Genomic DNA, 26,509 nt, shown 5'->3' with positions numbered 1-26,509 from the left:
TTAGCGCTAAATGATGAACTAGCACTCAGCTGAGCCCTCAAGGGTTAACACACTGTTGTTAATGTAGCCTCACACTCTACAAGGCAGCACAAATAGAGGGAGGGGAGACAGCATGGCAGACAGAGACAAACATCCTGTGTGTGAGAGAGGAGGAGAGATGTGCATTGCCCCTTTAAGTACACTGACCTCACTCTAAGTACATTGCCTTTTTAAGTAGATCAATAAGTTGAAACAGCAACTGTTACTAGCAAGCTCCCTCCATCATGAGCCCTGTAATGTGCCCCCCTGCTCTATGGAGATGGGGTAAGCAGGGTGCAGGAGCAGGGGAGAGGGGAACACCCTGACATTAGCCCCCCTCTTCCCAAGTTATTGCTCCTCTACACATCTATTTTTGTTTTAACTGTGTGTGCTATAAAAATGTAAAATATGGACCTTCAGCTGCAAAACATTAAGGGCCAAAACCTAACCAAAAAAAAAAAAAAAAGGTATGTAAGGCCCCAAATCCTGCAATCAGACAGCAGGTCCATTCATCTGTACTGAGCACTATTAAATTAAATGGGGCTCTGCAAAGTGATACACTCTCATGGATTCAGTTGTAGGACTGGCATTAAGTTTACACTTGTTGCTCACAACTACTTTGTGCCTCAAAAAGGAGAATTTGTGAACAGAAACAGCATTTGCAGGCATAAATTAAGCAGATCTCAGGATATTTGCAAATGCAGTTTGCATACAAATTCTGTGTTGTAACATTAAAACTATTGTACACACAAAACTATAGGTGAAAATTAAGAATCTAGATCAAGGCTCCTTTGAAAGTGATCCTCTGATGAAGTGACACAATCTTTAGGAGCTTGTTGAGATTGACGGGTTTCTCATACTCTTTTTTCCTTTCTCAAGATGTAACTTTTTCTCTTATCTATCTTCTCTGTGTTTATGTATTTTTTAAATAAGCTGAACTAATGTTAGCAGGAGTGGGAGCTCTAATAAAGACCAGGCTTCAGCTGCTTCTTGCATTTTTACCACCATGTTCAGTCAATGTCCCTTTCAGAAGTTGAATCAGAAGGCAGGAGTCTTGTCTACACTAGGGCTTCCACCAATTCCAAAATGGGAAGGTATTTTTGTTGTTGGTTTTTTTAACTTCTCCTCACCATCCACAAGCCTCTAGAGATGTGATTAGAGCACAGTTCCTCCTACCCCAATGGTAAATTACTATATGGTCCAGTCAGCAATACAAAATCTGTATATATGCACAGCGCTTAAACATTTTAAAGGCCCAACTATAATGCAGCATGGCTTTGCCTCTGTGGATACAAGGCCAGGGGCAGAGCATAGCTTTTTGACATAGTTATAACATGGTTAGGTCCCAACCACACTGGCAAGATCAAGTCATATTACAACACAGGTGGTCACTAACACGTATAAAGCTCCATGTTTAAAGGGACACTATCAACTTTCTTAGATTGTAAACTCTTCAGGGAGAGGCCCATGTCTTCAAAAATATTTATATTGTATTTTCCACAGAGGGGCTCTGATTCTGTTTTGGTCTTCTGGGTCCTACTGTAATACAAATATCAGGACTACTGTAGTGTATAGGAAAGGGTAGTATCCCTCTAAGTAGTTTTTGAGCCCTCTAGTGGCACTCACCATGTTCAGTGTTTTAGAAGTTGTCAAAAACTGGTCAGAGCTTGTACTGACTTGAATGGGAATAGTAGGTGCTCAGCACTCCTTTGAAAATCAGACCCCTTTATAATGTCTCAAGTTGGGATCCAAAAGATGGAGGTGTGACAAAGCAAGATACATCTGTATCAAATTATGAACTCTATTTTGCAGTAGGTGTTGAATACTAGGATAAACTTGCCATACCCAGGAAAGGCAATTGCCACCTCATTGAAGGACTATAGCTAAGACTAATCTAAGGCCATTAAAACTGCTGGCCCACCTCCATGGAACAATGTGTTTTCTGCACAGAGGTATGCAGGGAGTGACAAGCATGACAGGAGGGAGCTAGAGGAGTGATTCTCAACTTATTTATCATTGTGGGCCACACTGGGTGAAGAGGCAGCTCGGACCCCACCATGCTGGGCAGCTGGAAACCTGGACCCTGCCAAGCGGGCCAGCCTTTAGCACATAGCTGAGCTGGGTCGCACCTGTGTGCTAATTGGGCCGCATGTGGGCCACAGGTTGAGAACAGCTGGGCTAGTACTTCCCAGTGGAGCACAATGCAGAGACACAGAGATCCTACTTAACAGCAAGGTTCTGCTCTGTGCTGGGGGAGCCAACCACTGCCACACATAGGAAAGACTCACAAGAGTGCAAGGGCAGGCAGGACTCTGCCCTATATGAAATGCTGACAAACACTGGACTCACAAGAAGGGTGAGATCAGACCATGGGAGGGGCTGTCTCAGTACTCTTAGCCCTGGTCTACACTGGTGAGGGGGTGGGGGGAGATCGATCTAAGTTACGCAACTTCAGCTACATGAATAACGTACCTGAAGTCGACGTACTAAGATCAACTTACCGTGGTGTCTTCACCGCAGCGAGTCAACCCCCCCGTCAACTCTGCTTACGCCTCTCGTGGTGCTGGAGCACAGGAGTCAACAAGAGAGCACTCAGGGGTCGATTTATCACGTCTAGACTAGACGCAATAAATCGATCCCTGCTGGATCAATCGCTGCCCGCCGATCTGATCCGGCGGGTAGTGAAGACATACCCTTAGTGTTTTCAGCTATCTGTAATTCTTGACTGCTTGAAGAATAAACTGACTGTGGTTAAGAAACTCCTTTGCTAAGCCAATGTTCCTTGCTTTCCTGTGATGTTTTCCTTGATGAGGTTAAAACAGAAGCATAGGGTGTCCACAACCTCTTGGGGAGCATATGTAAGAGACTGGCTTTGGGGTCTAGGGCAATTGGATGACAGCATCCCACATCCCAAGGAAGGATGTCAGAAAAGTGGTCTGAGTCTTGGAGTTTGCCTTGTAGTCTGTAAGCTAGAAAAGTGACTAGACCCTACCCAGACCCAAGGGGTTTGGAAACGCATGTAAAAAGCTGTATATATCCACTGGATATTTTCCACTTTAACATTACAAACATAAATGTAACTCAAATGTTGACAACATCCTTTAATATTTGAAAATTCCAAATGTTCCCCACTATGTGAACACAACAGTCCTTTTTCAGACTAAAGAAAATAACATTTCCCCATGCCTTCCATGATTCAACAGTTATGGAAACAGCTGCAGCATTTGCTGCTGGCAAGGGTCTGAATAGAAATCTGTCCCTATTCTAAGTATCCCTCACTTGGCCAGGCAGTACAGGGAAAGTGTGCTAATCAGAAGCCTGATCCCACTGCCTGGATTCACGAAGAGGTCAAGGAATCTCTTGTTCCCTCTGACAGTTCTAATGCTTCCAGGCTCTTCCTTATGCTGCAAACTGAACAAAACAGAAAGGCAGAAAGCATCTAATTCCCTTCCATATCCTGCATGACCACATATGTACGACAGGGAGAGGGCACCTCTATCCAAAACATGGATGAATGTGAAAGCCTAGTCCTTCCACCACACTAGCAACCAATATGTAGAGCGGGGGGTTAGCAACAACCTCTTTCATCTAATACAACAATCAAATTATGGAGGGTGGGTTACAGCCCTATAACGCTCACCCACTCAATCAGTAACAAGGGACGAAAATCCTTTTGCCTGATTTCAAGGAACAGCTGTACCATTATTTATTCTGCAGCACACCGGACCTAAACTTTACAGCATGGTTCCATGATTTCTGCAATTCATCAGTTATAAATCCTACAGCATAATGTAAATTACACAGCAGGAAATGTATGGAAATACATTTAACACCAAATAGTTATATAAAATTCTTTTTATATTTGTTTTTAATATTTAATTGAAGGAAAACCTCTCATGTTTAATGAGTTTCTATGTCTTTCATGCTGCTGCAGAACTTCAAGCTTGCCACAGAATCTAACTCCACTGCATCATAGAAATCAGAAGACATTACATAAGAATTTAGGTCCAGTAAGCCATGAAGTAAATGGTACGCTGCTCATTGGAAAAAAAATAGGGCACCGTGTATATGTAGTACCCACTGCAGCTGAATAAAGCTAAACTCTCAACTAAATCAGGAATTTCAAACATTCCTGTTGGAAAAGGAATATACAGAACCACCTACTGGATACTCTGGTAGCCAGTGAAGATCCCTGAGAGTCAGCCTGTCCAATTTGCAAACTGTACTTGCAATATTTTATATCTGTGATGGAAAAAACTGAAGCTAAACTGTGCACACACATTTAAGAAAATTAGGCCAATCTGCATCCTGGGATACAAAGTAACTCTAAGTAACATTATAGCATTAAAGCATAATTTTTAATGAGTTTATTTCTCTAACATTTTCATATCCTAGTAAATACAGTTCAACTAACATGAAGAACTGGATATTCTGGCATCCCATGAGTTTCACAATACCAGGTATCTGGTACCTGGCACTTTCTAACTGACAGCACATTTACCCATTTCCAAGCACCTGAGGTCCAGATGGGAAGAGGGGCTAGCATTCTATATGGAGATGAAAAAAAGCTTGGTGCTGGAGAGAAAACACTGATTATTGGATTAGCTGATAAAATTCTGACATAATTATACCTACAGCACTGTTTGTCTTGTTATCACCAGCCATCGATCCTATTAAACTACTGAGAGAAGCTAGCCATTAAAACAAATCAATATATTTGTGCATGCTTTATAGAAAAAAATAAACATTAGATATATGATATTTATAATAATACATATGCATATGCAGAAAACAGAAGACAATGTGGAATTATTTTTAGTCTAGATTAAACATTTATGGTGTAATGGTGAATGATGAGATGTTTGGATCTATGTGTAATCAATGTTATGTCACACTGCTTTAATAGTGATTGCAAGCTGAAGCTGCTCAGCAAATCTCAAATACCATCTTTGTAACCACAACATAAATTATGAGACACAAAGTATAATCTGAATGCTAATCTTTTTCTTACTGGAAAGAAGCTCCAAAAATTGGACATAGCACAGAACAAGGACACAAATTGCCCTATTAACTTTGCCATTAGCAAGTCTTATTGATTGTTCCCAACATTATTTTATCCATTGGAAGCAATAGAACGTTTTTAGATTATTAAGTGTTACAGATACCCAAAGAAAGCACACTGGTGGTTCCTGATCCTATTTTTCTCCACTGAAAGCCTTCCAGGAGGGCCAAATTATATATTCCTCCCCCACAATTCATCAGATGTTCCCAAATGACCCCATCTTCACAAATGGAGAGTTCCTGATTTTATTTTTTAAACCAAGAATCCACTTCTTGATTTATGCGCCCATCTTTTCCCACTGAAAATCCCTTGGAGGAACCTGAATCTATCCTCACCAGTAACAGCAAATCTACAGGAGCCCCTGATCATGTCTTCCCAAACAACAGATCCCTAAGTGATCTTGCCTATATCCTCTCCAGAAGAAATAACCACTAGGTGTTTCTAACTATCCTGTCCTCTGAAAGACTAGCAAGTATTTCTCACTCTATTTTTACCTCTTTAGGTGGTAATAACTTATCTTTCTCAGGAAATGTTTCTGACTCTGTTCTTTGATGAAGTACACTGAGTGCTCCTTTAATAGATCTTCTCAATATGCTTTCACAAGAGGTATTTTATAGCAGCACGATTAGCACCTCCATATTACTGTACTTTGCAAAGCAGCTATGAACCTTACAACTTAGCAAATGACTGATACAGTGCAGTTGCTTTTATGAAGACGAAGACTTATTCACCTGTTGGAGCTGTGCTTTTGAGATGCGAATGACAGGGGGAAACTTGTTGCCACTGGGAATGACAGGAAGCTGCCTACGGCCAGTTGAGCGGGAAGAGGAGGAATGGCTCTCTGCTGATTGACTCCTGGGTAACCCAGCCTCTTTCTTAGGGTCCAAGTGGGAGGACAGATAGGCAATAGGGCTCAGGGTGCGGAGGATGGGACTTGAAATTCTTGGAGTGGAGAAATGCAGCATGTGAGATGAGTTGAGCTGTGAGAACAACATGGTGGGGAAAAAAGTAAGTTTTTCACATATATTTTTTTTAACAATTTATTTTTGACCTACTGCCTGTGTAGCTTTCTTACAGTGACAGAATCACATCTCTCTCTCTCAGGCTAAAAGCTGATAATTTAAGAGAGATATAAATTCAGAAGCCTCCACATTTATCATCCATTAAAAAAATTAATATCACAATAAGAAATGAGCATCCTTTTTCTCTTTGGCTATCTAGTCCCCTAACTTTACTCATCTATTCAGCAAGCATACGTATAGGATAGGTATAACACTAAGCAAAGAAACTGTTGCAAAGATAATGACTGCATGAAATTGTTGATCACCGCACTTGTCTTTTCTACTGTTTAACACAGCAACATTGTTTTCTGACCGGACTATTTTTGCAGATCCATATACAGCATGCTTTACAACTGTGGTGGAACTAAAGCACAATGGGACTGCTGAAGTACCTAATTCATAAGGATAAGCACTGAGGCTAAAAGCAGCGACTTCTGGGAAATTTCCAAATTATGGGATGAAATTGGAGGAACAAACTGAAATGGTGAAGCTATAACAATTGTGGATTCCTGTATTGTCTGGATCAGGACTGAGCTAAAGATTTCATCCCAAATGTTGCAACCAACAGGAAAAAAACAAACCTTGGAAAGAGCTTGGATGGCTGTAGTGTGTAGAATAGGCAACATACAGGAACTGCAAGAACAAAGCCTCTCAGCTTTTGGAACACCTTTTCATTTAGGGTAGACAAAGCTCCAATAAAACCTATAGCCCTTGAATGCACAACTCTGAAGCCAACTAAAATCTTTGCAAGTCCTAATAAGCATTGAAGCAATACTGTTGAATATCTATTGCTAAAAATCATCAGATGAGATAATTATTTATCTCCTTTTTTGCAATTACTTTTAGACAAAATCAGAAAAGGGGAGAGATATGGAAAAATTTCCTTTAAAGTTTCTTGGATTTGATTTCTTCTGTTACTGCTGCTCTTTTAATTTTCGTTGGTATTTGGGAATCCCATTTGTCTTCCTATTATGATTGGATATTGATAATACTGTGGATGTATTGCACAGTTTCCAAGGAGAAGGTGTTAACAGCAGCATCACTTCTAGAGCTTCAGTACCCATAAAGTAGAATCATAGAATATCAGGGTTGGAAGGGACCTCAGGAGGTCATCTAGTCCAATCTCCTGCTCAAAGCAGGACCAATCCCCAATTAAATCACAGTTATCATTCACTTAAAAAAAAAACTATGCCCAATGTGTCATAAAAGCAGCATGTGAAGAAGGAAGATACATTAAAATTAAAAGAGGAGGAACTCTAAAATAAGGGAAAGAACATTTCAAAGCCCTACTTCCTGTACCCCTTGCATTTCAAAGGCTACTACTTATGATCATTTTAGTGACATTTCTAAATAATAACAAACCAACAGAAGCATGCAGACAAATCAGTTTTATAATTGTTCATATATATATTGAAAGTGGATTGCTAAACAAGTGTGACAAGAACAAACATCTGATTGATTGATTTAATCTAAAAGATGAAAGTGATATTAGCTGATACAGATTAGCCTCTTTCAATACGAATGAAAAAGTTGTACTGTTGAGAGATCTACTTGACAAATACTACATTTTGAAGACAGCTTTGTTCAGATACCATATAAAGTCTCACTGCATTTGGATACAAGTAGCAGAAATAAGAAAGAACAAGAAAATTAGTTCCCTCATCTGTAATTTTTATTTCTTATATTGGAAGGCACCAAGAGCTCTAGACATTACTCATGGGCTAGACCTGTTCATTCCACTCCAATAGAGTCATCTTAGACTGTTTTCTTTCCTCCTTTGAGCTCAGATTTCATGTATTGGGCTGCTATAGCCCTGCATTCTGACCCAGGGAGATTAATTCTAATGCTGAAACTATATAAACTAGGCAGAAAACATTAACATCACTGTAGATGGCACAATTAGTAGAATTAACGGAACTACATCTACAAACTCAATTTTATCAATAACCTTTTAATGTAAAAGGAGGGTTTGCCCAGATCAGTGCTTCCCTTCCATTATGAGAAATAAAAATGACAGGTTAAGTAAATTAATTTTCTCTTTCTCATACATGAGCTACACTCCAGGCCAATGGATCTTATGGTAAGTAGCAAGCAGTAAAAGACAATTCCTAAAAAGGGAAGACACATTAAATACAAGTCAATGTAAATCCCTACAGGTAAAACAAAAATAAATAATGTATTTTATTCATTTACTTTTTGTAATATTAACTTTATTATTTGCTTCTTTAGTTTAGGTTGAGGTAAGCCAAAAGAGCAAGGGCTGCATAAGTTGAGGAGAGAATGTGAGTTTGATAGAACTTGGGGAAATAACCAAAAATCTTAAGTGGCCACACTGTAAATCCTTTCATCCCAAGAATCTGAGGGTATGTCTACACTGCAATTAAAAACCTGTGGCTGGCCCATGCCAACTGACTCAGCTCAGACGAAGGGGCTGTTTAACATTTGGGACTGGACTGAAGCCCTGGCTCTAAGACCCTACCAGCTGCAGCCCAAACCTGATCGTCTACACCGCAATTAAACAGCCCCGCAGCCCGACCCCGGCAACCCTGAGTCACCTGGCAGGGTGTCTGATTACAGTGTAGACATACCCTGAGGCACCCTTAACAGAATAAACTTTGATGCTCCCAGGAGGGGACTTACTGGATGCTTTGCACACTTAATCTGATTTTTGAGAGCTAACATAATGGGGACCTTGAAGAATTTTTCAATACTCCCATGAAGATAAAATAAGGCATCTAACTTTCTCCACTCTTTGGTCAAGGGCTGAGAGATTTTAAAACCCATTTCACATCCAAAAAATGTTTTTCTAATAACAGTTGGGAAAGAAATAGACTGATCCAACTTTCTTACTGTTATCCAAGGTAGTTGTATCTCAAAAGGAGACAGACAAATACGGTGAGGCGTCCACTTAACAAGTAAAAAGATAGTAAGGGGGCTGGCAGTGGTTGGAGCAGTGGTCAGGCCTTGTGGTTAGAGCAACAGTTGGTAGCCAGGAATAGGAGCTCAGGATCAGAGCTGGAGTAACAGACCAGATGCCACAGCCAAAGTTCAGAGCTGAAGTCAGAAATCAGAGCTGAAGGTCAGAGCCGGGTTATCTGGAGTAAGGCAAGGTTGGGGTCAAGGTAGGAGCAGGGCTTAATCTGAGGCAGGAACAGGGCTGGGACAAGGATGAAACAAAGCAGGAACACGACTTGGAACAAGCAGAGTAGGGGTTATCACAGCCGTGCATGAATGCTTTCAGCAGTTGCTGAACTACTGCTCCTTTGGGATTAAAGAGATGGTCTGATGACTTCCAACCAGTCAGGCAGTATAGCCAATCAGGCGTCCTACTGCAGGCCAGCTGTATGCCTCAAATTTTGCCATAAGTGCAATACTAACTCAATATGAGGGGCCCCGCAACCAACTCCACCCTGTGCCTATTAGTCTTGGAAGCTAATCCCAGCAGAAAAAAATTACGTTTAGAACAAGGAGCTACGGGCTATCGAGGTGGATTTTGAGGAGTGGGGCTACCTCCTAGAAGGATCCTAGTTCCTGGTTCAAGTCCTAATGGATGACAAGAACCTGGAGTACATACAGACTGCAAGATGCCTTAACCAATGCCAGATCTGCTGCTCTTTCTTCCTCACTGACTTCGACTTTGTTGTAACTTATCAACATGGGACAAGAAACAGCAAGGCAGATACCCTATCTCACAAAGATGAATATTCTGTTACTATGCTCAAGATGTCCAACTATGTCAATGGGACAACTGACAGCTGTCTGATGTCCTCCATCCACTTCTACTCCCCAATGACTCATATGCAACCCAGATCTGCCAGATCCTGAACTATGAGGGTACCCAAAATGATTGAGTTCCAACTACAGAATGGTCTCTTCTGTCGTAAGGGTTGTGTTTATGTTCCAGAGGGACCATCTAGGCTTCAGGTATTGAAATTATACCACAATTTTCCACTTGAGGGCCACTGTGGCCAATTCAAGACCTGGAATCTGGTTTCAAGGAGCTTCTCATTAACTCAGAGCTCAAAAACCTTTAAGGTGGTTTGAAAACTCTGCTGCTTCTACTGTTATTTGTTAGTTCAGGACCAACATGAAGGGATGGAGGAATATCCTCCACCAAAGTGAAGTATGAAATGGGAGACTACCAAGAGTGGTATAAATACTGGTGTGTGAAAACGTGTAACAGGATTTCTGTAGTGACTTTATAGCTATGTCACTTTTGGCAACTCATTGTGTCAACCTTTTCATTGCAGAATTATATTTAGATTGTACACTACTATGAGCTACTAAACCACATTCTACTGCTTTGACTTGTGAAGAACTGCCAGTGGGACCAATGAGGTGGCAACCTAGGTTTGGATATCCTGGCACACAAACTGAGGAGCTTGAGAGAAGAAAAAAAAATTAGGCACACTTTTTCCTACACCTTCCACATATTTGGATGCTCTGCTGTCTGAGGTAGGCCAGCGGTACATGTAGACCACTTTGCTGCGTGCCTAAGGAATGCCAGTGGCAGACAGGGCTAAATCACAATGACATACTCTGAGCCAGAAGAAATGCAGGCCTACTGACATTAGCAAGTTGGTGATATAGGCCACTTTGAGTTGCTGAAGGAAATCAGTGAAAAGTGTAGTATAATGGCAGGCTGAGCTAGGGGACACACTCACACACAGAGGGAGCTGATCTGCTGGCATAGGCTAGACACCTCTGCTGCACTGCTGAGAGAAGTCAGTGGAAGGTGTAGTAAAATGCAGGGCAAGGCTCCACTGCATTACTTATACTCTGAGGGAGTTGGAAACCATGTATATTCAAATATACAGGATCCTCAGGCTGCCTTAAAATGAAAGATAACAAGTTGCAACTACTGATATGTGACTCGTCTGACATTCCCAATGGTTTGTGATAGAAAATTATCATACTAAAGCTTTCTTCTGTGAAGAGCAGCAAGCCTGAAGCTGTTCTGTCTGAGGGAGGCAGAGTAAACGTGGGTCAGAAAGTGGTATTGCAGCAATCCAACAGCATTACTTGGAATTCAAAGGAGGAAGGAAGGAAACAAAACTCAGACTGCCTCCATGCTAGAAAGAGCAGGTCTAGATCATGATATCCAGATCAGTGGAAGCCTATGTATAAGAAACAATTTCATGGGTTATCAGCCAGATTAGCTAAAAATTGGCCGACAGTCCTGACAACTGATACTGAACATATTTAATTTCAAAATCTGTGAGACTGACCAAATACTGAAACATACAAAATGTCATTTTAGAGATTCACTTTTTTAACTACATGATGAAGTGTATATAAGTCCTATAAGCAGAAAAGTGAATCTGTAAAAATTATAGTTTCAGTACACTCTCTCAATGATTTCCAAGTCAAATTTGCTCAATTTACAGGTCAGGTCAGTAAGCACATCATTTGATTGTCAGCATCACAAGAACACCCTGAGATCTAAAAATAAAGTGTTCTTTTCCCTCTCAGTTATCTCCAGGATCAATAATACCGTATTTGAAGTCAATGTGATTGTAAGGTTGTAACAGAGAAAAAAATTGGCTCTGGAATCAGAATGCAATTGACTGTTTTGTTGATGATTGAGGCAGAATAGAACCTAGTTCATTTTCTCTTAGCTGCATGGCTTCTGAAGTAGTAATAGGAATAAATAATTTTTTTTCAGTAAATCCAACAGATGTGACTTGAACACACAGGAAGACCAGTTGAGTAAGAAAGTGGCATTTTTACATAGTTACTTTCCTGATTATACAATTACACTATAACCACTATTGTAACAAACTCATAGTGAGTTATTACATTTATAAAACATGTCAACAATAAACAGAAAAAACGCCATGCAGTTTAAAAAAAATATTCTGGACTGACTTGTAACCAAACGTTCCATGGGTAAGCATGTTCTTCACTGATTAATAAAAAGATGCTCTGATAAGAAAAGGTAAAATTGTATAGCCTGTTTAAATTTTATACTAATACAGTAACAATACCAGAACAGGTAAACAGACTGTGAGGCGATACAAGCATTGTTTTGGCTGAACAGGAGTTTTTGTTGTAACTTATTAACAGGTGCTTTCTCTCTCTCTGTAGATCTAAAAAATAGATACAATATTTATAAAATAATAAATCTGACCAACACCTGATTATAATTGACCAACACCCATTACAACTTCACATATGGGACTTTGTCCTCATTATATTTAAAAATACTTGATTACAAAAAAAAAATGAAAAGCACTTCAAGAAATAAGCTTATATAGTATGACTCCTCTGGTGTGGGTGGCTGAATACACTTGGACCTTGGTCTCATGCCCTTACTGCCCAAAGGTGTGCAATTATCCTGGCAGTTTTCTTTGTCCCCACATCTTGTGATGTGTTACTACTAATCAGCTCTGGGTTTTTTTTCCATGTGTGTGCATTTCCCACTTCTCTTTCTTATATAAAGGTTTCTCCTTCCACTTACCTACTCTGCCAATTTTCTATATACACATACTCTCTCTCTCTCTCATCTTCCCTCCCACAATCATAGCTGTTTCATCACCCTCAATCAATCAGTTCTTCACAAGAGACAGGGACCAAACTCAGAAGCCTGAGGATGTTCAATGAGAAGGGGATTTTCAATGACCAGAAAAAAAAAAAAGCAATGCTATGGAAATAATGAGCCAGAAATCTGGAGCACAAGTGCAGAAAACACATACCTGCTGTCAATTCTGACACTTCCTACAATTTTCCACAGGATTATTACTGTTATTATTTGAAAAGCAACACAAAAAGGCTACATAATTTTTTCCAAATAATTTCTGATCTTTCAACTTTGCTACATGGTCTCTACTATGAAACAGATATGGGGACAGACAGAATGATTTCTTTATTCCCCAAAGCATCTCGTGTTGAAATGTTCTCAGAGCAGTGTTCAGAATCATCTGGAGGAAGGAGGAAACTGAGTTGTTTCAGAACTTGTATTAAATAACCAAGACCCAACGTTTTCCCCCCTACAGCACTATTTTATATTTCTAGATCCGTTTTACCCCGTTTTTACTGACACTTTATTTGGTTCAGTAGTATTATACTGAAATTGTATTCTTGGAGGCAAATTTTGTTCATAGCCAGAGGTGCAATATAAAACTGAAATCAGCATCAACAAGAGCAAAATTTGCCCCTTTTCCTGTTTGTATTTTTTCACATGGGCACACTATCTAAATTAAATTAAAAAACAACTAAATATCAGTATGTTTAATTTAAGGCTTCTATGATTACACAAACAATTCTGATACCAACCTTATCACTCATTTTATCCACACACAAAACTTCTAAATCACCAGCATTCATATGACCTTTGCTCTACCCCTGGATTTGCTTTACTAGTTTACGGCCTGATTTAACATCCATTGAAGTTAATGCTAGTCTTTTCTTTGACTTTATTGGGAATTTGACAGGTCCCTTATGTACATTTTAAACATCATACAGTTGGATAAGTGAATACTGGTGCGTACTATTTGTTTTGGAGTATCAAGTTGTGACATAAATAGCTCCCATTTTAATGTACTAGACATAGTTTTTTCATCTGGCATAACAGTGATGTTTACTGTATGTTCAGACAGCAGATGTTGTCTCTAATGATATTAGTCTAATTACAGGTACATTAAATTATTTTGCTTAGTAAAGAAAGAATGCTATCTGGATGTGCTTACATACTACAGCGACAGAGAAACCTAAAATGATATATCTGGTATTCATATGTTCTTGAGTTGCTAAAGTATTTTTGATTTTGTGAGTTGCTTATGGTTGTATGAATAAGATATGGTATTAAAGTTTAGAGGTACAATTCTTAGGGAAGTTATGAGATAAACAGATAAAGGTTAATTTCTACTTTTTAGTCATTCTGAATATTTTGTTACAGAGGCAGAATCCAAGTTTTTTGACTTGCAGTGATTAATAATTTGTCTCTTTAATAGTCTGTGGGAACACAGTAGGTATTAAGATTTTTATCACTTTTTAAACTTTAGCTTGCTATTTCCATATTTTTTAATGTTTTGAGCTTTCTTAAGGATGTGTTTAATTGTATGCCTCGTCTTGAATTGCACACTGCAACCTTAACTATAATAACGTTTTTGTTATTTAATTTCTTATTTTTGTAAAGTATTTTACAATGTTTTTGAATGTTATCAAAAGCTGGGATAGAGACTAAGTGATAGACACTATATGACCTACAGACAACCATTGATACTATGTATCCTAAGCACCTTCCATACACTATTCAACTATTTTAATCTTCAGGCTCTGCAGAATCCAAACTATAGTCACCTATATATCGTTTTCATCTAGACTTTTAAAGGCCAAAAGATGTGTAATCTAAATCTGGATATGACAATCTCATTTGTCAACAAATATACAATAGTATCTCTGATGTAGAAACACAAATAACTTAAAAAAGTAAAATTTTTAATGATGAAATCTGTGAAAAGAAATCACAGCATACATTACAGTGCATTATAAAGTACATTAGAATGAGTTTCCAAACGTTTTCAGCCAACCAGCATTCACATATCATGGGGTTCTTTTTTTCCATTGTGAAAGTCATTTTTTTCTACTCTTTGCCATTAACCCAATTCTGATGCTACACTTCTGAAAACACACAATTCAGATCACTATCACCTTGACTTAAAAAGTTAGAAGGAGGGTTACAATAAGTTTTATACATGGAACACTGGTTGCAACCTTAACTATGAAAGTGCTGCTCACTACTTCTTAATTATGCAGAGATGTCCTTATTTTCCCTGTCTTTACTGTTTCCTCGCCCTCTATAGTTATCTTCCTGTGTTGTGGCTGTGATACCGCAACATTCCTTTGTTTCCCTAACTATGGAGCAGAACAATCCTCAACTACAATCACAACACAGGATGTATGAAAGAGAAACTGTCCCAAGGAAGAGATTCATATGAAGCCACTATGAATGAAAGTCATTCCTCCACTCTTCTGTTTTAGGATAGCATTTTACAATACATATGGGATACATTTTCTGTTTATTCCCAGATATCACTGTATGTGGATGAGATGCACTCATTCAGTGAATCTTGTTAAGGAGGAATGTAACAGTGGAGACTGATGATACTGACTAAAGCCATTTTATTTTGGGAATGGGTTCTTTAAAGACACAGTGAGCCTACCCTTTAGAGTCCCAGAGTTACAGTTACTATATAAATGTGCCCTGAGACAACATATTTATCATATTCCACCTAGAAATAGAAACGGCATACAACAGGGCCTGTGGACACTAATATTGACAACTACAGAACATGCCTAAGGTTTGCTGAATAGCACAGCACAAGAAGGATTCAATAAACCTACTTGTACTTCAAAAAAAAACAAACAATCTCGTATGAAAGTAAGTTTGTTGATTTATATCAAAATATTATAGTCTATTGGCCTAAAAATGACAGTTTAGAGATGACCTGAAAGTGCTCTTTTTAAAATTAAAGTAAGGTCAGTTATCAGGACAGATTTCACTGCCTATTCTAACCAATGATTAAGCCAATAAAAACTGCAATCTTTATGGATAAATGCAGTAAGACGCATTCTCCTAAGGGGTCAAACCATGGTTTCATGAGTTATGTAGGCATAAGAGCCAAATCCAAAGAATGTGAAGAGTCACAAATAGGTGAGAAGACATGCAACCATCCTTATTAAAACCTTTTTACACTAGAGTGTGCAAGACTTAGGATTCTTGTACTAAAGAAACATACCCAGATATGGCTGCCAGATGGAGTTTAACAGCACTCAAAGACAGATTAGACTATTTGAGTGATGAGAAATAGTTTAAAAGTAAGAGAACTGTAGAAATTTACTGTAATATAATAATAAACCAGAACCCTTATTAGAGACCAACAAGAAAAACCTCTTATTTTAAGGCAGAGTTCTTTTTCATTAAAGGTTTATTCTCCAGATGAATTTGCTGAATTTCTTATAGGCAACATAAGTCAGAATTCAAAAAGAGGTCACAATCCAAGCCAGCAGAAAGTTTCTCCTTCTCCTCTCCCTCCTTTTGTTCTGGTTGTTGTGTGCCTTGATAATACCTTCTGTCCCAGAAGTAGCTGCATTTCAGTGGTGCAGTTATTTATGTATTGTATAAAAGGTGCTATATAAAAGTAAAATTCTCTGTCTCTCACATTAAATTCAGTTACTTTCTTCCAGTTAATTGTTTTCTTATTCTCCTTACATTTACATGTCTGTCATCATCGCTCTATTCTGTCTCTTATTACCATTTTTATTTCATTTTATATCTCTGTCACTATGTGCCCATTTTTCTGTCTCCTGTTCTTCATCCAAACTTCTCCCTTGTTAGTTTATTCCTCGCTGTCTTTTCCACCAGCTGTGTGATTAGTTTTAATACTTCAGCTGAAGGTGGCTAGAAATTCATCTGATTCTGCTTTCCCTATTATTTCTGACAGTAAGTAAGTTATAAAGCCCTCCAGCTACAGTGCCAGGATTAGCATTTCAGACCTCTAGGAGACATCTGATGAGATGAGTAATGTATAATGATAAGTGCACATTTTTGGTGGGCTGTCAAAATATCAGATTTGACTATTTTGCAGAAAGTTGGGCCCAAAGTAAGGAGGGATGGCACAGTTGTGTGGGATGAAGAAGTGAAATTACAGCATCATGAATTTTATACCTTTAACGATGAATTCTCTTCCTTTTTTTGCTTTAAATTGGATTCTTAATATTACTTAAGATGAGATTAATTCAACCACAAAAAAAGTTTATGCATTAAAAATTTATCCAAAATGCTTATCAATGGTCCCATTCACATCAGTGGCAAAGAACTGGGGCCCTAGTCACACATTTGATCCATCCTAGTCAAATTCTAATCTCTCTCAGCACTGCACAGAAGTTACTGTCTCCAGTTCTCCTCAGTTTACCTTCTTCCTTTAGATAATATCTAGGCTAGGGTGTCTCATACTTTTTCCTAACTTGGATCAAATCTTAACAAAAAGATATTTTAGTGGACATGTCATCTACCATTTGCACTATATGTATGTATGTCAACTGAAGCAAATGCTTACATGGAACAGTTATATTAGGGAAGAGTGTATGCATTTCTCATTGTTTTGAATGGGATAAGTGTTTTGCCCTTTTGGAAAAATGTTAATCAAACCATTTACTTTTCATCTCGTCATCTCCTTCTCCCTATCTATTCCTCCCTCTTCCCCATAATATTTCTCAACCCCTTTATTTCCCTCTCTCCTTGGTCCCCGGGCATACTATCCAATAGAGTGGTTTTCTGCTCCTGGACAGTTTATCAATGACTTCAGGCTCTGAAGACTAGTTCTATTTCTGTCTCCCTAGGTATGTGTGTGACCCCCATGATTATCAATCAGTGTTTCCTCCCCCTCTCTTAAGTAGCTGTGAACCGTACTGGAGGTAAACTCTTTTTGCTTGTTTCCAACTGCTTTAACAGGAATCCAGGTCTCCTTTGAAATAAAAAGCCTACCAGCTGTAAAAGCAGCTAGAAATAAGGAGGAGAAGCCAGCACCATGTTACCTACCAGGTATTTGTGGAGCAGCCTCACTTTGACCCTGATTCAAAGGCCACTGAAATAGAAGGAAGCAATCACTTTCTTCAGTAGTCTTTGGATCAGACCCTTTGAAAGGCACTGTTTGATAATCCTTTTCAAATTTACATTAAGTTTCCCAAATCACCTCCACTCATACAGTAACTCCTCATTTAATGTGGTAGTTATGTTCCTGAAAAATGCAACTTTAAGCGAAATGATGTTAAGCGAATCCAGTTTCCACACAAGAACTAATGTAAATGGGGGGGTTAGGTTCCAGGGAAATTTTTTTTTTTGCCAGACAAAAGACTATATATATATATATATATACACACACACACATATACACACACAATATAAGCTTTAAACAAACAATTTAATACTGTACACAGCGATGATGACTGTGAAGCTTGGTTGAGGTGGTGGAGTCAAAGGGTGGGATGCCTTACTGCTAAATGATGAACTAGCAATTGGCTGAGCCCTCAAGGGTTAACTCATTGTTGTTAATGTAGCCTCACACTCTACAAGGTAGCACAAATGGAGGGAGGGGAAACAGCATGACAGACAGAGACACACACCCTGTGTGTGAGAGAGAGAGATGCGCATTTCCCCTTTAAGTAGCTGACACCACTCTTAAGTACACTACCTTGTTAAGTTAATCAGCAAGCTGAGACCGCAGCAGCTGCTGCCAGGAAGCTCCCTCAGTCCTGAGCCCTGTCGTGTGTCCCCCCTGCTCTATGGAGATGGGGTAAGCGGGGTGCAGGAGGAAGGGGGAGGGGGACACCCTGACATTAGGCCCCCCACCTCAGCAAGCAGGAGGCTCTGGAGAGCAGCTCCAAGGTAGAGGGCAGGAGCAGCACATGGCAGTGGGGAGAGGGACAGCTGAACTGCTGGCAACTGATAGCTTGCTGGGCGGCTGCTGCACATGGAACTTAGGGGAATGGGAAGCTGATAGGGGGCTGACAGTCCACCCTAGTTCCAAGCCCCCACCAGCTAGCTGCAACGGGATGCTCTTCCTGAAAGCAGTGGACAAAACAGGCGGCTGCCAAACATTATAATGGAGCACTGCACAACTTTAAACGAGCATGTTCCCTAACTGATCAGCAAGGTAACAACGAAACAACGTTAACCGGGACAACTTTAAGTGAGGAGTTATTGTACTTCCAGTTTAATTTCCATTTTCAATTTCATACTGTTTATTCATTGTCAAGCCAGACAAGTTTCCTCCACTCACCTTCTCTGAAATGTCTCCCATTCCTGATGCAGTTTAAATTTACCTGTACTTCTCTCTTTTTCCAGTTCAGGCCATAATCCTACCCCATTTACCATTTCAACAAAAGTTTCTTCGTCTACATAGTCCAATTCAAAAACCTAGATTATAGCTATCTCCATTTCCCAATGCACCTTCACTTTCCTCTCCAGAAATTCACATTGTTCACTACTATTTCAGTGAATGACAGCTCCATTAGAATCAAGTCAGTTTCAATCCCACCTATACTCAGAGTTTAAGTAAGCAAACCATTGCCCGTAAAATAGTACATTTGTGTGAAGAACGTCCATGCAAAGTTGCAAACTGAGAACTGAAAATTAGCAATTTGCACCAACAATGTTACTATACATTGTCTACTATGGCTATAGTTAAAAAGCAACAGTTGAGCTGTAAATCAACGCTACATCTTTATGGGGTTCTCAACGAACTGTAAAACTGCAGTATTTTGTGTTGGCCACATTACTAACGTATGTTTCAAAATTCTTGTTCTCTTTAGCTTAGCAGCAGCTGCATATTTTAAGGTCTTTTCTGTACATTTAATCTTTCTGTAACTTACACAGTTTGCAAAGAATGGGTGCCTAAAAATAAATAACTATGTATAAATATTTCTACTGTCTTTAATATTTCACAAGAACATGGGGATATTTGCATATGTGTAGAAGAGATTAAGTAGAACTGTTTAATTGTGTCTCTGAATTTTCCTAAAGTAATAAAATTTCAGATTCCTGAATTAGTAAGTGATCAGGAGCATCAAGGGACATATATTTTTGCAGCCTCTCTTTTAGCAAAAAGAACTTTAACTTTTTAAAACTGTGGTGTAAAGTAAGAGAGAAGTGAAGCCAGGTTTATTAGGATTTATGAAACCAGAGTCCTTTTCTATCTGGGTTTTAACTTTGGAATTTATTTTGGAAAACAGAATACTGACAAGAAGTCTCTTCTGAGCAATATGCTGCACTTAACCATAATATAGAAAAAATAAGGAGTAGAGAGATTAAGACAAATACTTTCAAATATGGGTACTTAAGGTTAGGTACTTAAATAAATGTGGCCTGATATTCAGAGATACTGTATACCTACAGATGCCACTGGTTTAATTTAGGTGCCTAAATATGGATTTCAATGCCTAACTTTAGGCACCCAAGTTTGAGAATACTGACATATGTGTCCCAGATTGACACAGTAAGTGTAAGAGGCAAGAACTGAAATCACAAGTCTTGAGTCCCTATACCCTGGTTTAACCACTAAACCACACTGCCTCTCTAAGAAAGGAAGGAGAGAAATAAAGTCGGAGGGAGCATTATTTGGTGATGGAGACATCTGAAGGGGAAGGAAAACTATTGGGAACTGTGCAGATGAGGCATGTATGAGACAGAAAAGAGAAACATGCCAACAGGAGAAGGAGCAGAGGAATCTGTTGGGCAATCTGTCCAGCAGAAGAGAGGCAAATGACAAGCAATTACAGAACTATTTCAGAAGTGGGAAGTAGCAGTGGAGTTAGAGAAGCCGGCAAAGAACTATAACTGGTGCAAAATATATCAGGGGTTGCAGAAACATAAACATTACAGTGTCAGTGCACTAGAAGTCCCTATGATCAATAAACAGATTATAGCCAGTCAAACAGGGAAGCCAAGTTGTTTCAGGGGCAGAAAGCAGCAGAGGAAATTCAGAAGAAAGAAACTAATTACAGGACGCAGGGAGCAAGAAACTTTGTTTCTTTGGTACGATACTAGCTTCTGCCTTTTAGACTTTCTCTACAGGACATAACATACTATTGCATAGTATTTTACACATTTGTTATACTCTCTGTTTATTTACTCATAACAATATACATATGTGTGTATGTCGTTGGTTAAAAGGTTCTTTTTAATGTATATTTTTTAATTAAGCCCAGTTCTGAGGGTTGTTCACTGCTGAACCGAAAGCAAACCTCTTGCAGAATTTAGACACAAATTTAGCAGATCCTGGGAAATCCCTGGTGCAGAGTCAAGTCCCATATCCCATAACCTAAACATTCCAGAACCCTGTTTACACTTTAGCCACTGCCTTTTCATTTACTGCTTTATTCTCATATAGCACTGAAAAGAGAGTAAAGATATGATTATAACTATGAGTTTTCTTACCAGAGTAAGGGCTCCTTCTGCTTGGGCCTCCATTGGACTTGAAGGTGTGGCTGCAAGAAGCTGGCCAGCAACTCCAGCCATAAATTCTAATTTATCTGTAAATTGTTCAGAAGCAGCAGTAGCATGATCAACAGGTAGATCTAACCCCACACCTAAGGCTTCATTCTTGGCATGGACGTTGTTTTCTGCCCAAATACTCAGTCTCAGCTGTTTCTCTTGGGGGGATTCCTCTAGGACTTGTAGAACCTCAGGCTCCTCATCTGAGGGACTTCCAGTTGTTTTATGTACTAAAGCTCCATTGGTCCTGAAATCCTGCAAGTCCCGTTCCTTATCTACTATCACCCATTCCTTGGAATCAACCTCCTGCCGGCAGGAGCTTAAGTTGACAGCCACAAAGCCATTACTGACAATGCCATCAACTTGTTCTGGAGAACTGGCTGAAGCAAGCTTAGAAGCATCAGGGAGATATTCTTCATCATAATGCCAGACACGGTCAGTGCGGGCAGCCACAGCAGGAACAGATATTTTCTGAGGAAGAGGAGGAGCAGCAACAGCAGTTTCTTTCCCAGCATTTGAGTCTTTCTGCATCTTCTGCAAGCTTAGGAGAGAAAGAAGTTACATATGAATTAATTAAGAATGAACTACACAATCTGAATTGTGCCATAGAAGCCAAGTTAAATTCACTTGAGAGTCTACTGCAGTGTCTTACAAATCCAAGGATGAGCATAAGAAACATAATTTTCAAGCAGCAATTATGGAGATGCCTGCAACCAAATGTTTTGCATGTGAACACGTAACTCCTGTCAAATAAGGGCTCAACAGCAATTTACTGAAAATAAGGGGAAGGAGGCAGAAAGTTAATAAAAGTCAGAGGAACATTGGAACTAAAGAAAGGAAACCAACTCCTCACCTCAGCATGAATTAATGCCAAAACATTTCAGCCTGGATTCAGTACTTCCCTTTTGGTACGAATGAAAAAAGGAGATTAGGAGACCGAGGGTGACATGAGAATAACCATGTACCACATCAACTTGTTTTGTTTCATAACTTTGTTATTACTATATAATAAACCAGCCTAAATATACCCTTTCTATCTACCTGCAAGGATTTTCTAACTGCTGCACTTTTGCTTTGTGAGAAACATGAACATTCATCCCGTCTCTCTGCAGCATGGGATGTTCTCTTGTTTTGTAAGAGGTTTACTGAAGAACACTAATGAGTTTTTATTATTCAGGAATGTAAATCTCTGCCTTTGTTGTCCACTGTGAGTGAGGGGGTGTTAAGGAAATGATGAAACTTTAGTTCTATTACTGGTGTGAGATAGTTGCCTTTCTTTGTCCTTAATTAAGTATGACATACAACTCTATGTCTCAGTTTTTGTTTTTACATGACTCACTCTTTGAACCTCTCTCGTTTATCCAAAATACTACTAAATTCTTTTTCCTCTCTGTCTACTCTGATCATGTCTTCCTCTACTCACGTAAGCTCTGCATCAAATTCAAATTCCTTGTTCTCATGTTCAAGGCTCTGCGCAGCTCTACCACTGCCTAGATCTCAACACTCTTCTATTGTTTCCTGATTTAGCTTTCTGCTCTGCCAACACCTCTTCCCTCTAGCCTCCCTGTGTGTTATCCTTCCATAATACTCCCTTCAGTTGGACTAAATTCCCTGATCCTGTACTCACACAACCTCCTTCTCCAACTTCAAATTCTCTCTCAAAATCCTAACAAGCTTTCCTGACAACTTTAGAAATATACAACAACAGTGAAACTAATGACACATGCACTACACAAACAAGTAAACTTATTATTTTATTTTACATAAATCCTGCTCCTTGTACACATTACACCTTACCAGAGGTAATCTATGCCTATATCTAATTTAGTGCTTGATTCTGTAATGCTTATCCAAGTTAAGTTGCACTAACTCCCATGAAGTCACTGACTCCCATGTCCTACTGAAGTCAACAGGACTGTTCATGAAGTGCTAATCGACAGAAGTGTGATAGAAATGGGCCCTTAAACTAAGAATTCCTTGAGGTAAGGACTTTGCCTTTATTTGTCTATAATACACCATGAACTTTGGCTTAGCGTAAACAGTAATAAAAATTCAATAAAAATTTAACTTAAAAATGTAAAATGGGATAGAAGCCAGGGATGTTCCTCAGAGCAAATACTATAAATCCAGTAGACATTACTAGCTATACTTGGCATAAGCATAGCTCAGCAACTCCATTTCTGGTTTTCACAGACCACTGTCCATGGATACAGTACTAGAGAAAAGAAAATACAGTCTAAGCCAACAAGGCCCCAAAAGATCCAAGCATAAATGTGAGATAGAAATTTTCTCTTTACCAGGTCTCAAGAAATTTATCAGTGTCTGGCTTTGATTCCAAGGTCAACCGTTTCTCCAGTTCAAAGCTGTGGATTGAACGTAACTTTCTCATCAGTGGGACATCCCTGTCTGGCTGGGTGGTCTCTGAGCGGACTCGAACTGGAGAACCCAGGCTTGGTGCATTAAGCAGTCCATTCACTGGTCCATGGCTGTTTTCCTCCTCTGTAGAAGCCTGTGCAAATAAAGCACAATAGAAATAAAAATGTAATTTATAGGAGTGCTGAAACAGAGGAAGACACAACAGTGTATGCAGTGCATATAACCCAATGCTTCTATCCTGTAACAAAACAAATTCATACTGAGGATGCTCCTTCAGCAGAAGTTCATGCCATATTTCATGTAGTTTATTTGTGCTCATCAGCTACCAGTTTCCTAAGGCATAAATTTAAATTAGGGATTAATTGCCAGCAACACTGTGGTTTTCATTAAGCCTCAGGACGGAAGGAGTAAATGGAAGAAAACAATACATTTCCCAGACTTTAGATGTATACTGATCCCCACTCCCATTTCTGGAATTCTCATCAATAGCAGGTCGAATCCAGAAGCCTAGGAGCTTCTTCATACCGCTTTACAGTCATAGACTTTTTTTTTTATTGATGAAAGGTTAATCATCATGTTAACTCATCCTTATGCATATCTGAGGCATGCAATACCATTGTTCGCAAAGTCTACAAGGTAGCTTTTTGATGTGGAGCAATGTTTATTAGAAATTAAAATCAGATCTCCAACTGCATCTCACTTTGTAGATCAACTGGGTATGATTCAGTGTTGAAGGAGCACTCTGATCCCCGGTGTAAGCAGATGTAACACCCACTGATATCAATGAAACTTGTATCTGCTTATACCTGAGCTGAATTTGGCCCCAAAAGAGAAAAAGTCCATCTGTCTTCTGCCATTTTAAAAAACTAATACACATTAGCCAGGTACAAGCATAAGTATCACAGCAGTCTGGGCTCCTCCCAACCCATTTTACATATACCTTGAAAAATACACAGCTCTGTCACTAGATAGTATTTCGGCTTAAAGAACACTTCAGTAACATCTTACAGCTACTGATGACATTTTCACATCAGAGGAGCACTGGCTACAATTGTCTGAATATGAATTGTAGTGATTATGAGAGAGAGAGAATAATAGAAGTAATGATAGTGAGAGACCAGGATCACTGTCAGGAGCCAGCTATAATCTAGACAAGCACTGAGCAAGTTTCCCTTCCATGAATTAGTCTATCTACCTCAATTACCTTAGTAATTCTACTTTTCCAGTAATGGGATTCTACTCAACACAAACTGAGGGATATGTTACATTATGAAGACAAGCATGCAATATTGACGAAATGGAGAATACCAATCATATTTATTTTGTTGACTGGAGAGTTAGTTCTGATCTATTTTGATATCTTCACTCTTAATTACTACCATGGAAAGTGACTAGGAAACAAAATCATCTTTGAACCCAATATGAATCATGGCCTTTAGAAGTGAAAAGAGCACTGACCCATTGAAGCATGTAGCTCTCTGCTTTGGAAAACCATTCTCTCTGGTCAAACTGCAGAATATTTCAAGTGCCAAGTGAGCATTTGCTCTCCTATTACTCATCATGCCACATTATCATGTTCCTGATGATGCCAGGAAATTGCTGAAAGAGATTGTCAAGGTTCCTTCCCCACTCTGAACTCTAGGGTACAGATGTGGGGACCTCCATGAAAGACCCCCTAAGCTTATTCTTACCAGCTTAGGTTAAAAACTTCCCCAACGTACAAACTTTGCCTTGTCCTTGAACCGTATGCTGCCACCACCAAGCGTTTTAAATAAGAACAGAGAAAGAGCCCACTTGGAGACGTCTTCTCCCAAAATATCCCCCCAAGCCCTACACCCCCTTCCTGGGGAAGGCTTGATAGGAATCCTCACCAATTTGTACAGGTGAACACAGACCCAAACCCTTGGATCTTAAGAACAATGAAAAAGCAATCAGGTTCTTAAAAGAAGAATTTTAAATAAAGAAAAGGTAAATGAATCACCTCTGTAAAATCAGGATGGTAAATACCTTACAGGGTAATCCGATTGAAAAGATAGAGAATCCCTCTAGGCAAAACCTTAAGTTACAAAAAGACCCAAAAACAGGAATATACATTCCATCCAGCACAGCTTATTTTATCAGCCATTAAACAAAAGGAAATCCTACGCATGTTCTAGCTTACTAATTTAACAAGAGTTGTAAGGCTGCATTCCTGATCTGTTCCTGGCAAAAGCATCACACACACAGACAGAACCCTTTGTTCCCCCCCACACCTCCAGATATGAAAGTATCTTGTCCCCTCATTGGTTATTTTGGGTCAGGTGCCAGCGAGGTTACCTTAGCTTCTTAACCCTTGACAGGTGAAACGGTTTTGCCTCTGGCCAGGAGGGATTTTATAGCACTGTATACAGAAAGGTGGTTACCCTTCCCTTTATATTTATGACAGAGGTTTTTCCCATTGCAGCTCTATAAATACCTTACAGATCCCCAGCTTTATTTTGTTTCTGTTGGCATCCATCTCCTCCCAGACATCTTTTTCCTGAGGACGTTGATGCCCGGGGGACCCAGGCAGTTTCTCTGGTGAGACTCCAACAGGAATACCATTCTCCCCATCACTGAGCTGCTCATCTGGAAACACCTCATCCGTGTTCTCTCGCAGCAAATCTCCTGGGATAGGTGTGGCATTGGCTATTCTACAAAGGAAGAAGTGAAAAATAAAGCAGTTATTTGCAAGTGGTCCTCGTAAGTGATGATTTAAAGCCCAGAGAAGGCAACGGAAGTCTTTCATTGAGTTCAATGTGCTAGGGATCAGGCCTTAGGTTCTTAACATAGGCTTTAGCAAAAGGTTGACTGCAGAATGGGAATCTAATAAAGTGATTTCCTAACCCAGACATGTATCAACATTCGTAACTGCTGTATATTTAGGACAGCAGCATTTTTTTTTTTTCCTGAGGAGAGGCTCAATAGTGACCAAAGGGAGACCTAGTATCCTGCAATACCCTATTAGTTAACACCCTG

The 26,509-nt window shown here is 39.4% G+C and overlaps 1 protein-coding gene across 2 annotated transcripts in view; it reads right to left on the bottom strand.

The window, feature by feature from the left end:
* The window catches only part of TTBK2 (tau tubulin kinase 2), a 216,241-nt gene that overhangs the window by 18,798 nt on the left and 170,934 nt on the right, over positions 1-26,509 (bottom strand). Inside the window, exons 11-14 of one of the 2 annotated variants that reach the window (XM_084629924.1) lie at positions 25,968-26,184; positions 23,434-23,645; positions 21,080-21,677; positions 5,812-6,060 (exon numbers count right to left, since the gene is read on the bottom strand). In XM_084629924.1, coding sequence (XP_084486050.1) covers positions 5,812-6,060; positions 21,080-21,677; positions 23,434-23,645; positions 25,968-26,184 — 1,276 coding nt within the window. The remainder of the gene's footprint in view (positions 1-5,811; positions 6,061-21,079; positions 21,678-23,433; positions 23,646-25,967; positions 26,185-26,509) is intronic. The other variant, XM_084629925.1, reaches the window with a different exon arrangement.

Source organism: Lepidochelys olivacea (assembly GCF_965140295.1).
Source record: "Lepidochelys olivacea isolate rLepOli2 genome assembly, chromosome: 6".
In the NCBI taxonomy this organism is placed as follows: Eukaryota; Metazoa; Chordata; order Testudines; family Cheloniidae; genus Lepidochelys; species Lepidochelys olivacea.
This window is presented reverse-complemented; position numbering and strand designations above follow the sequence as displayed.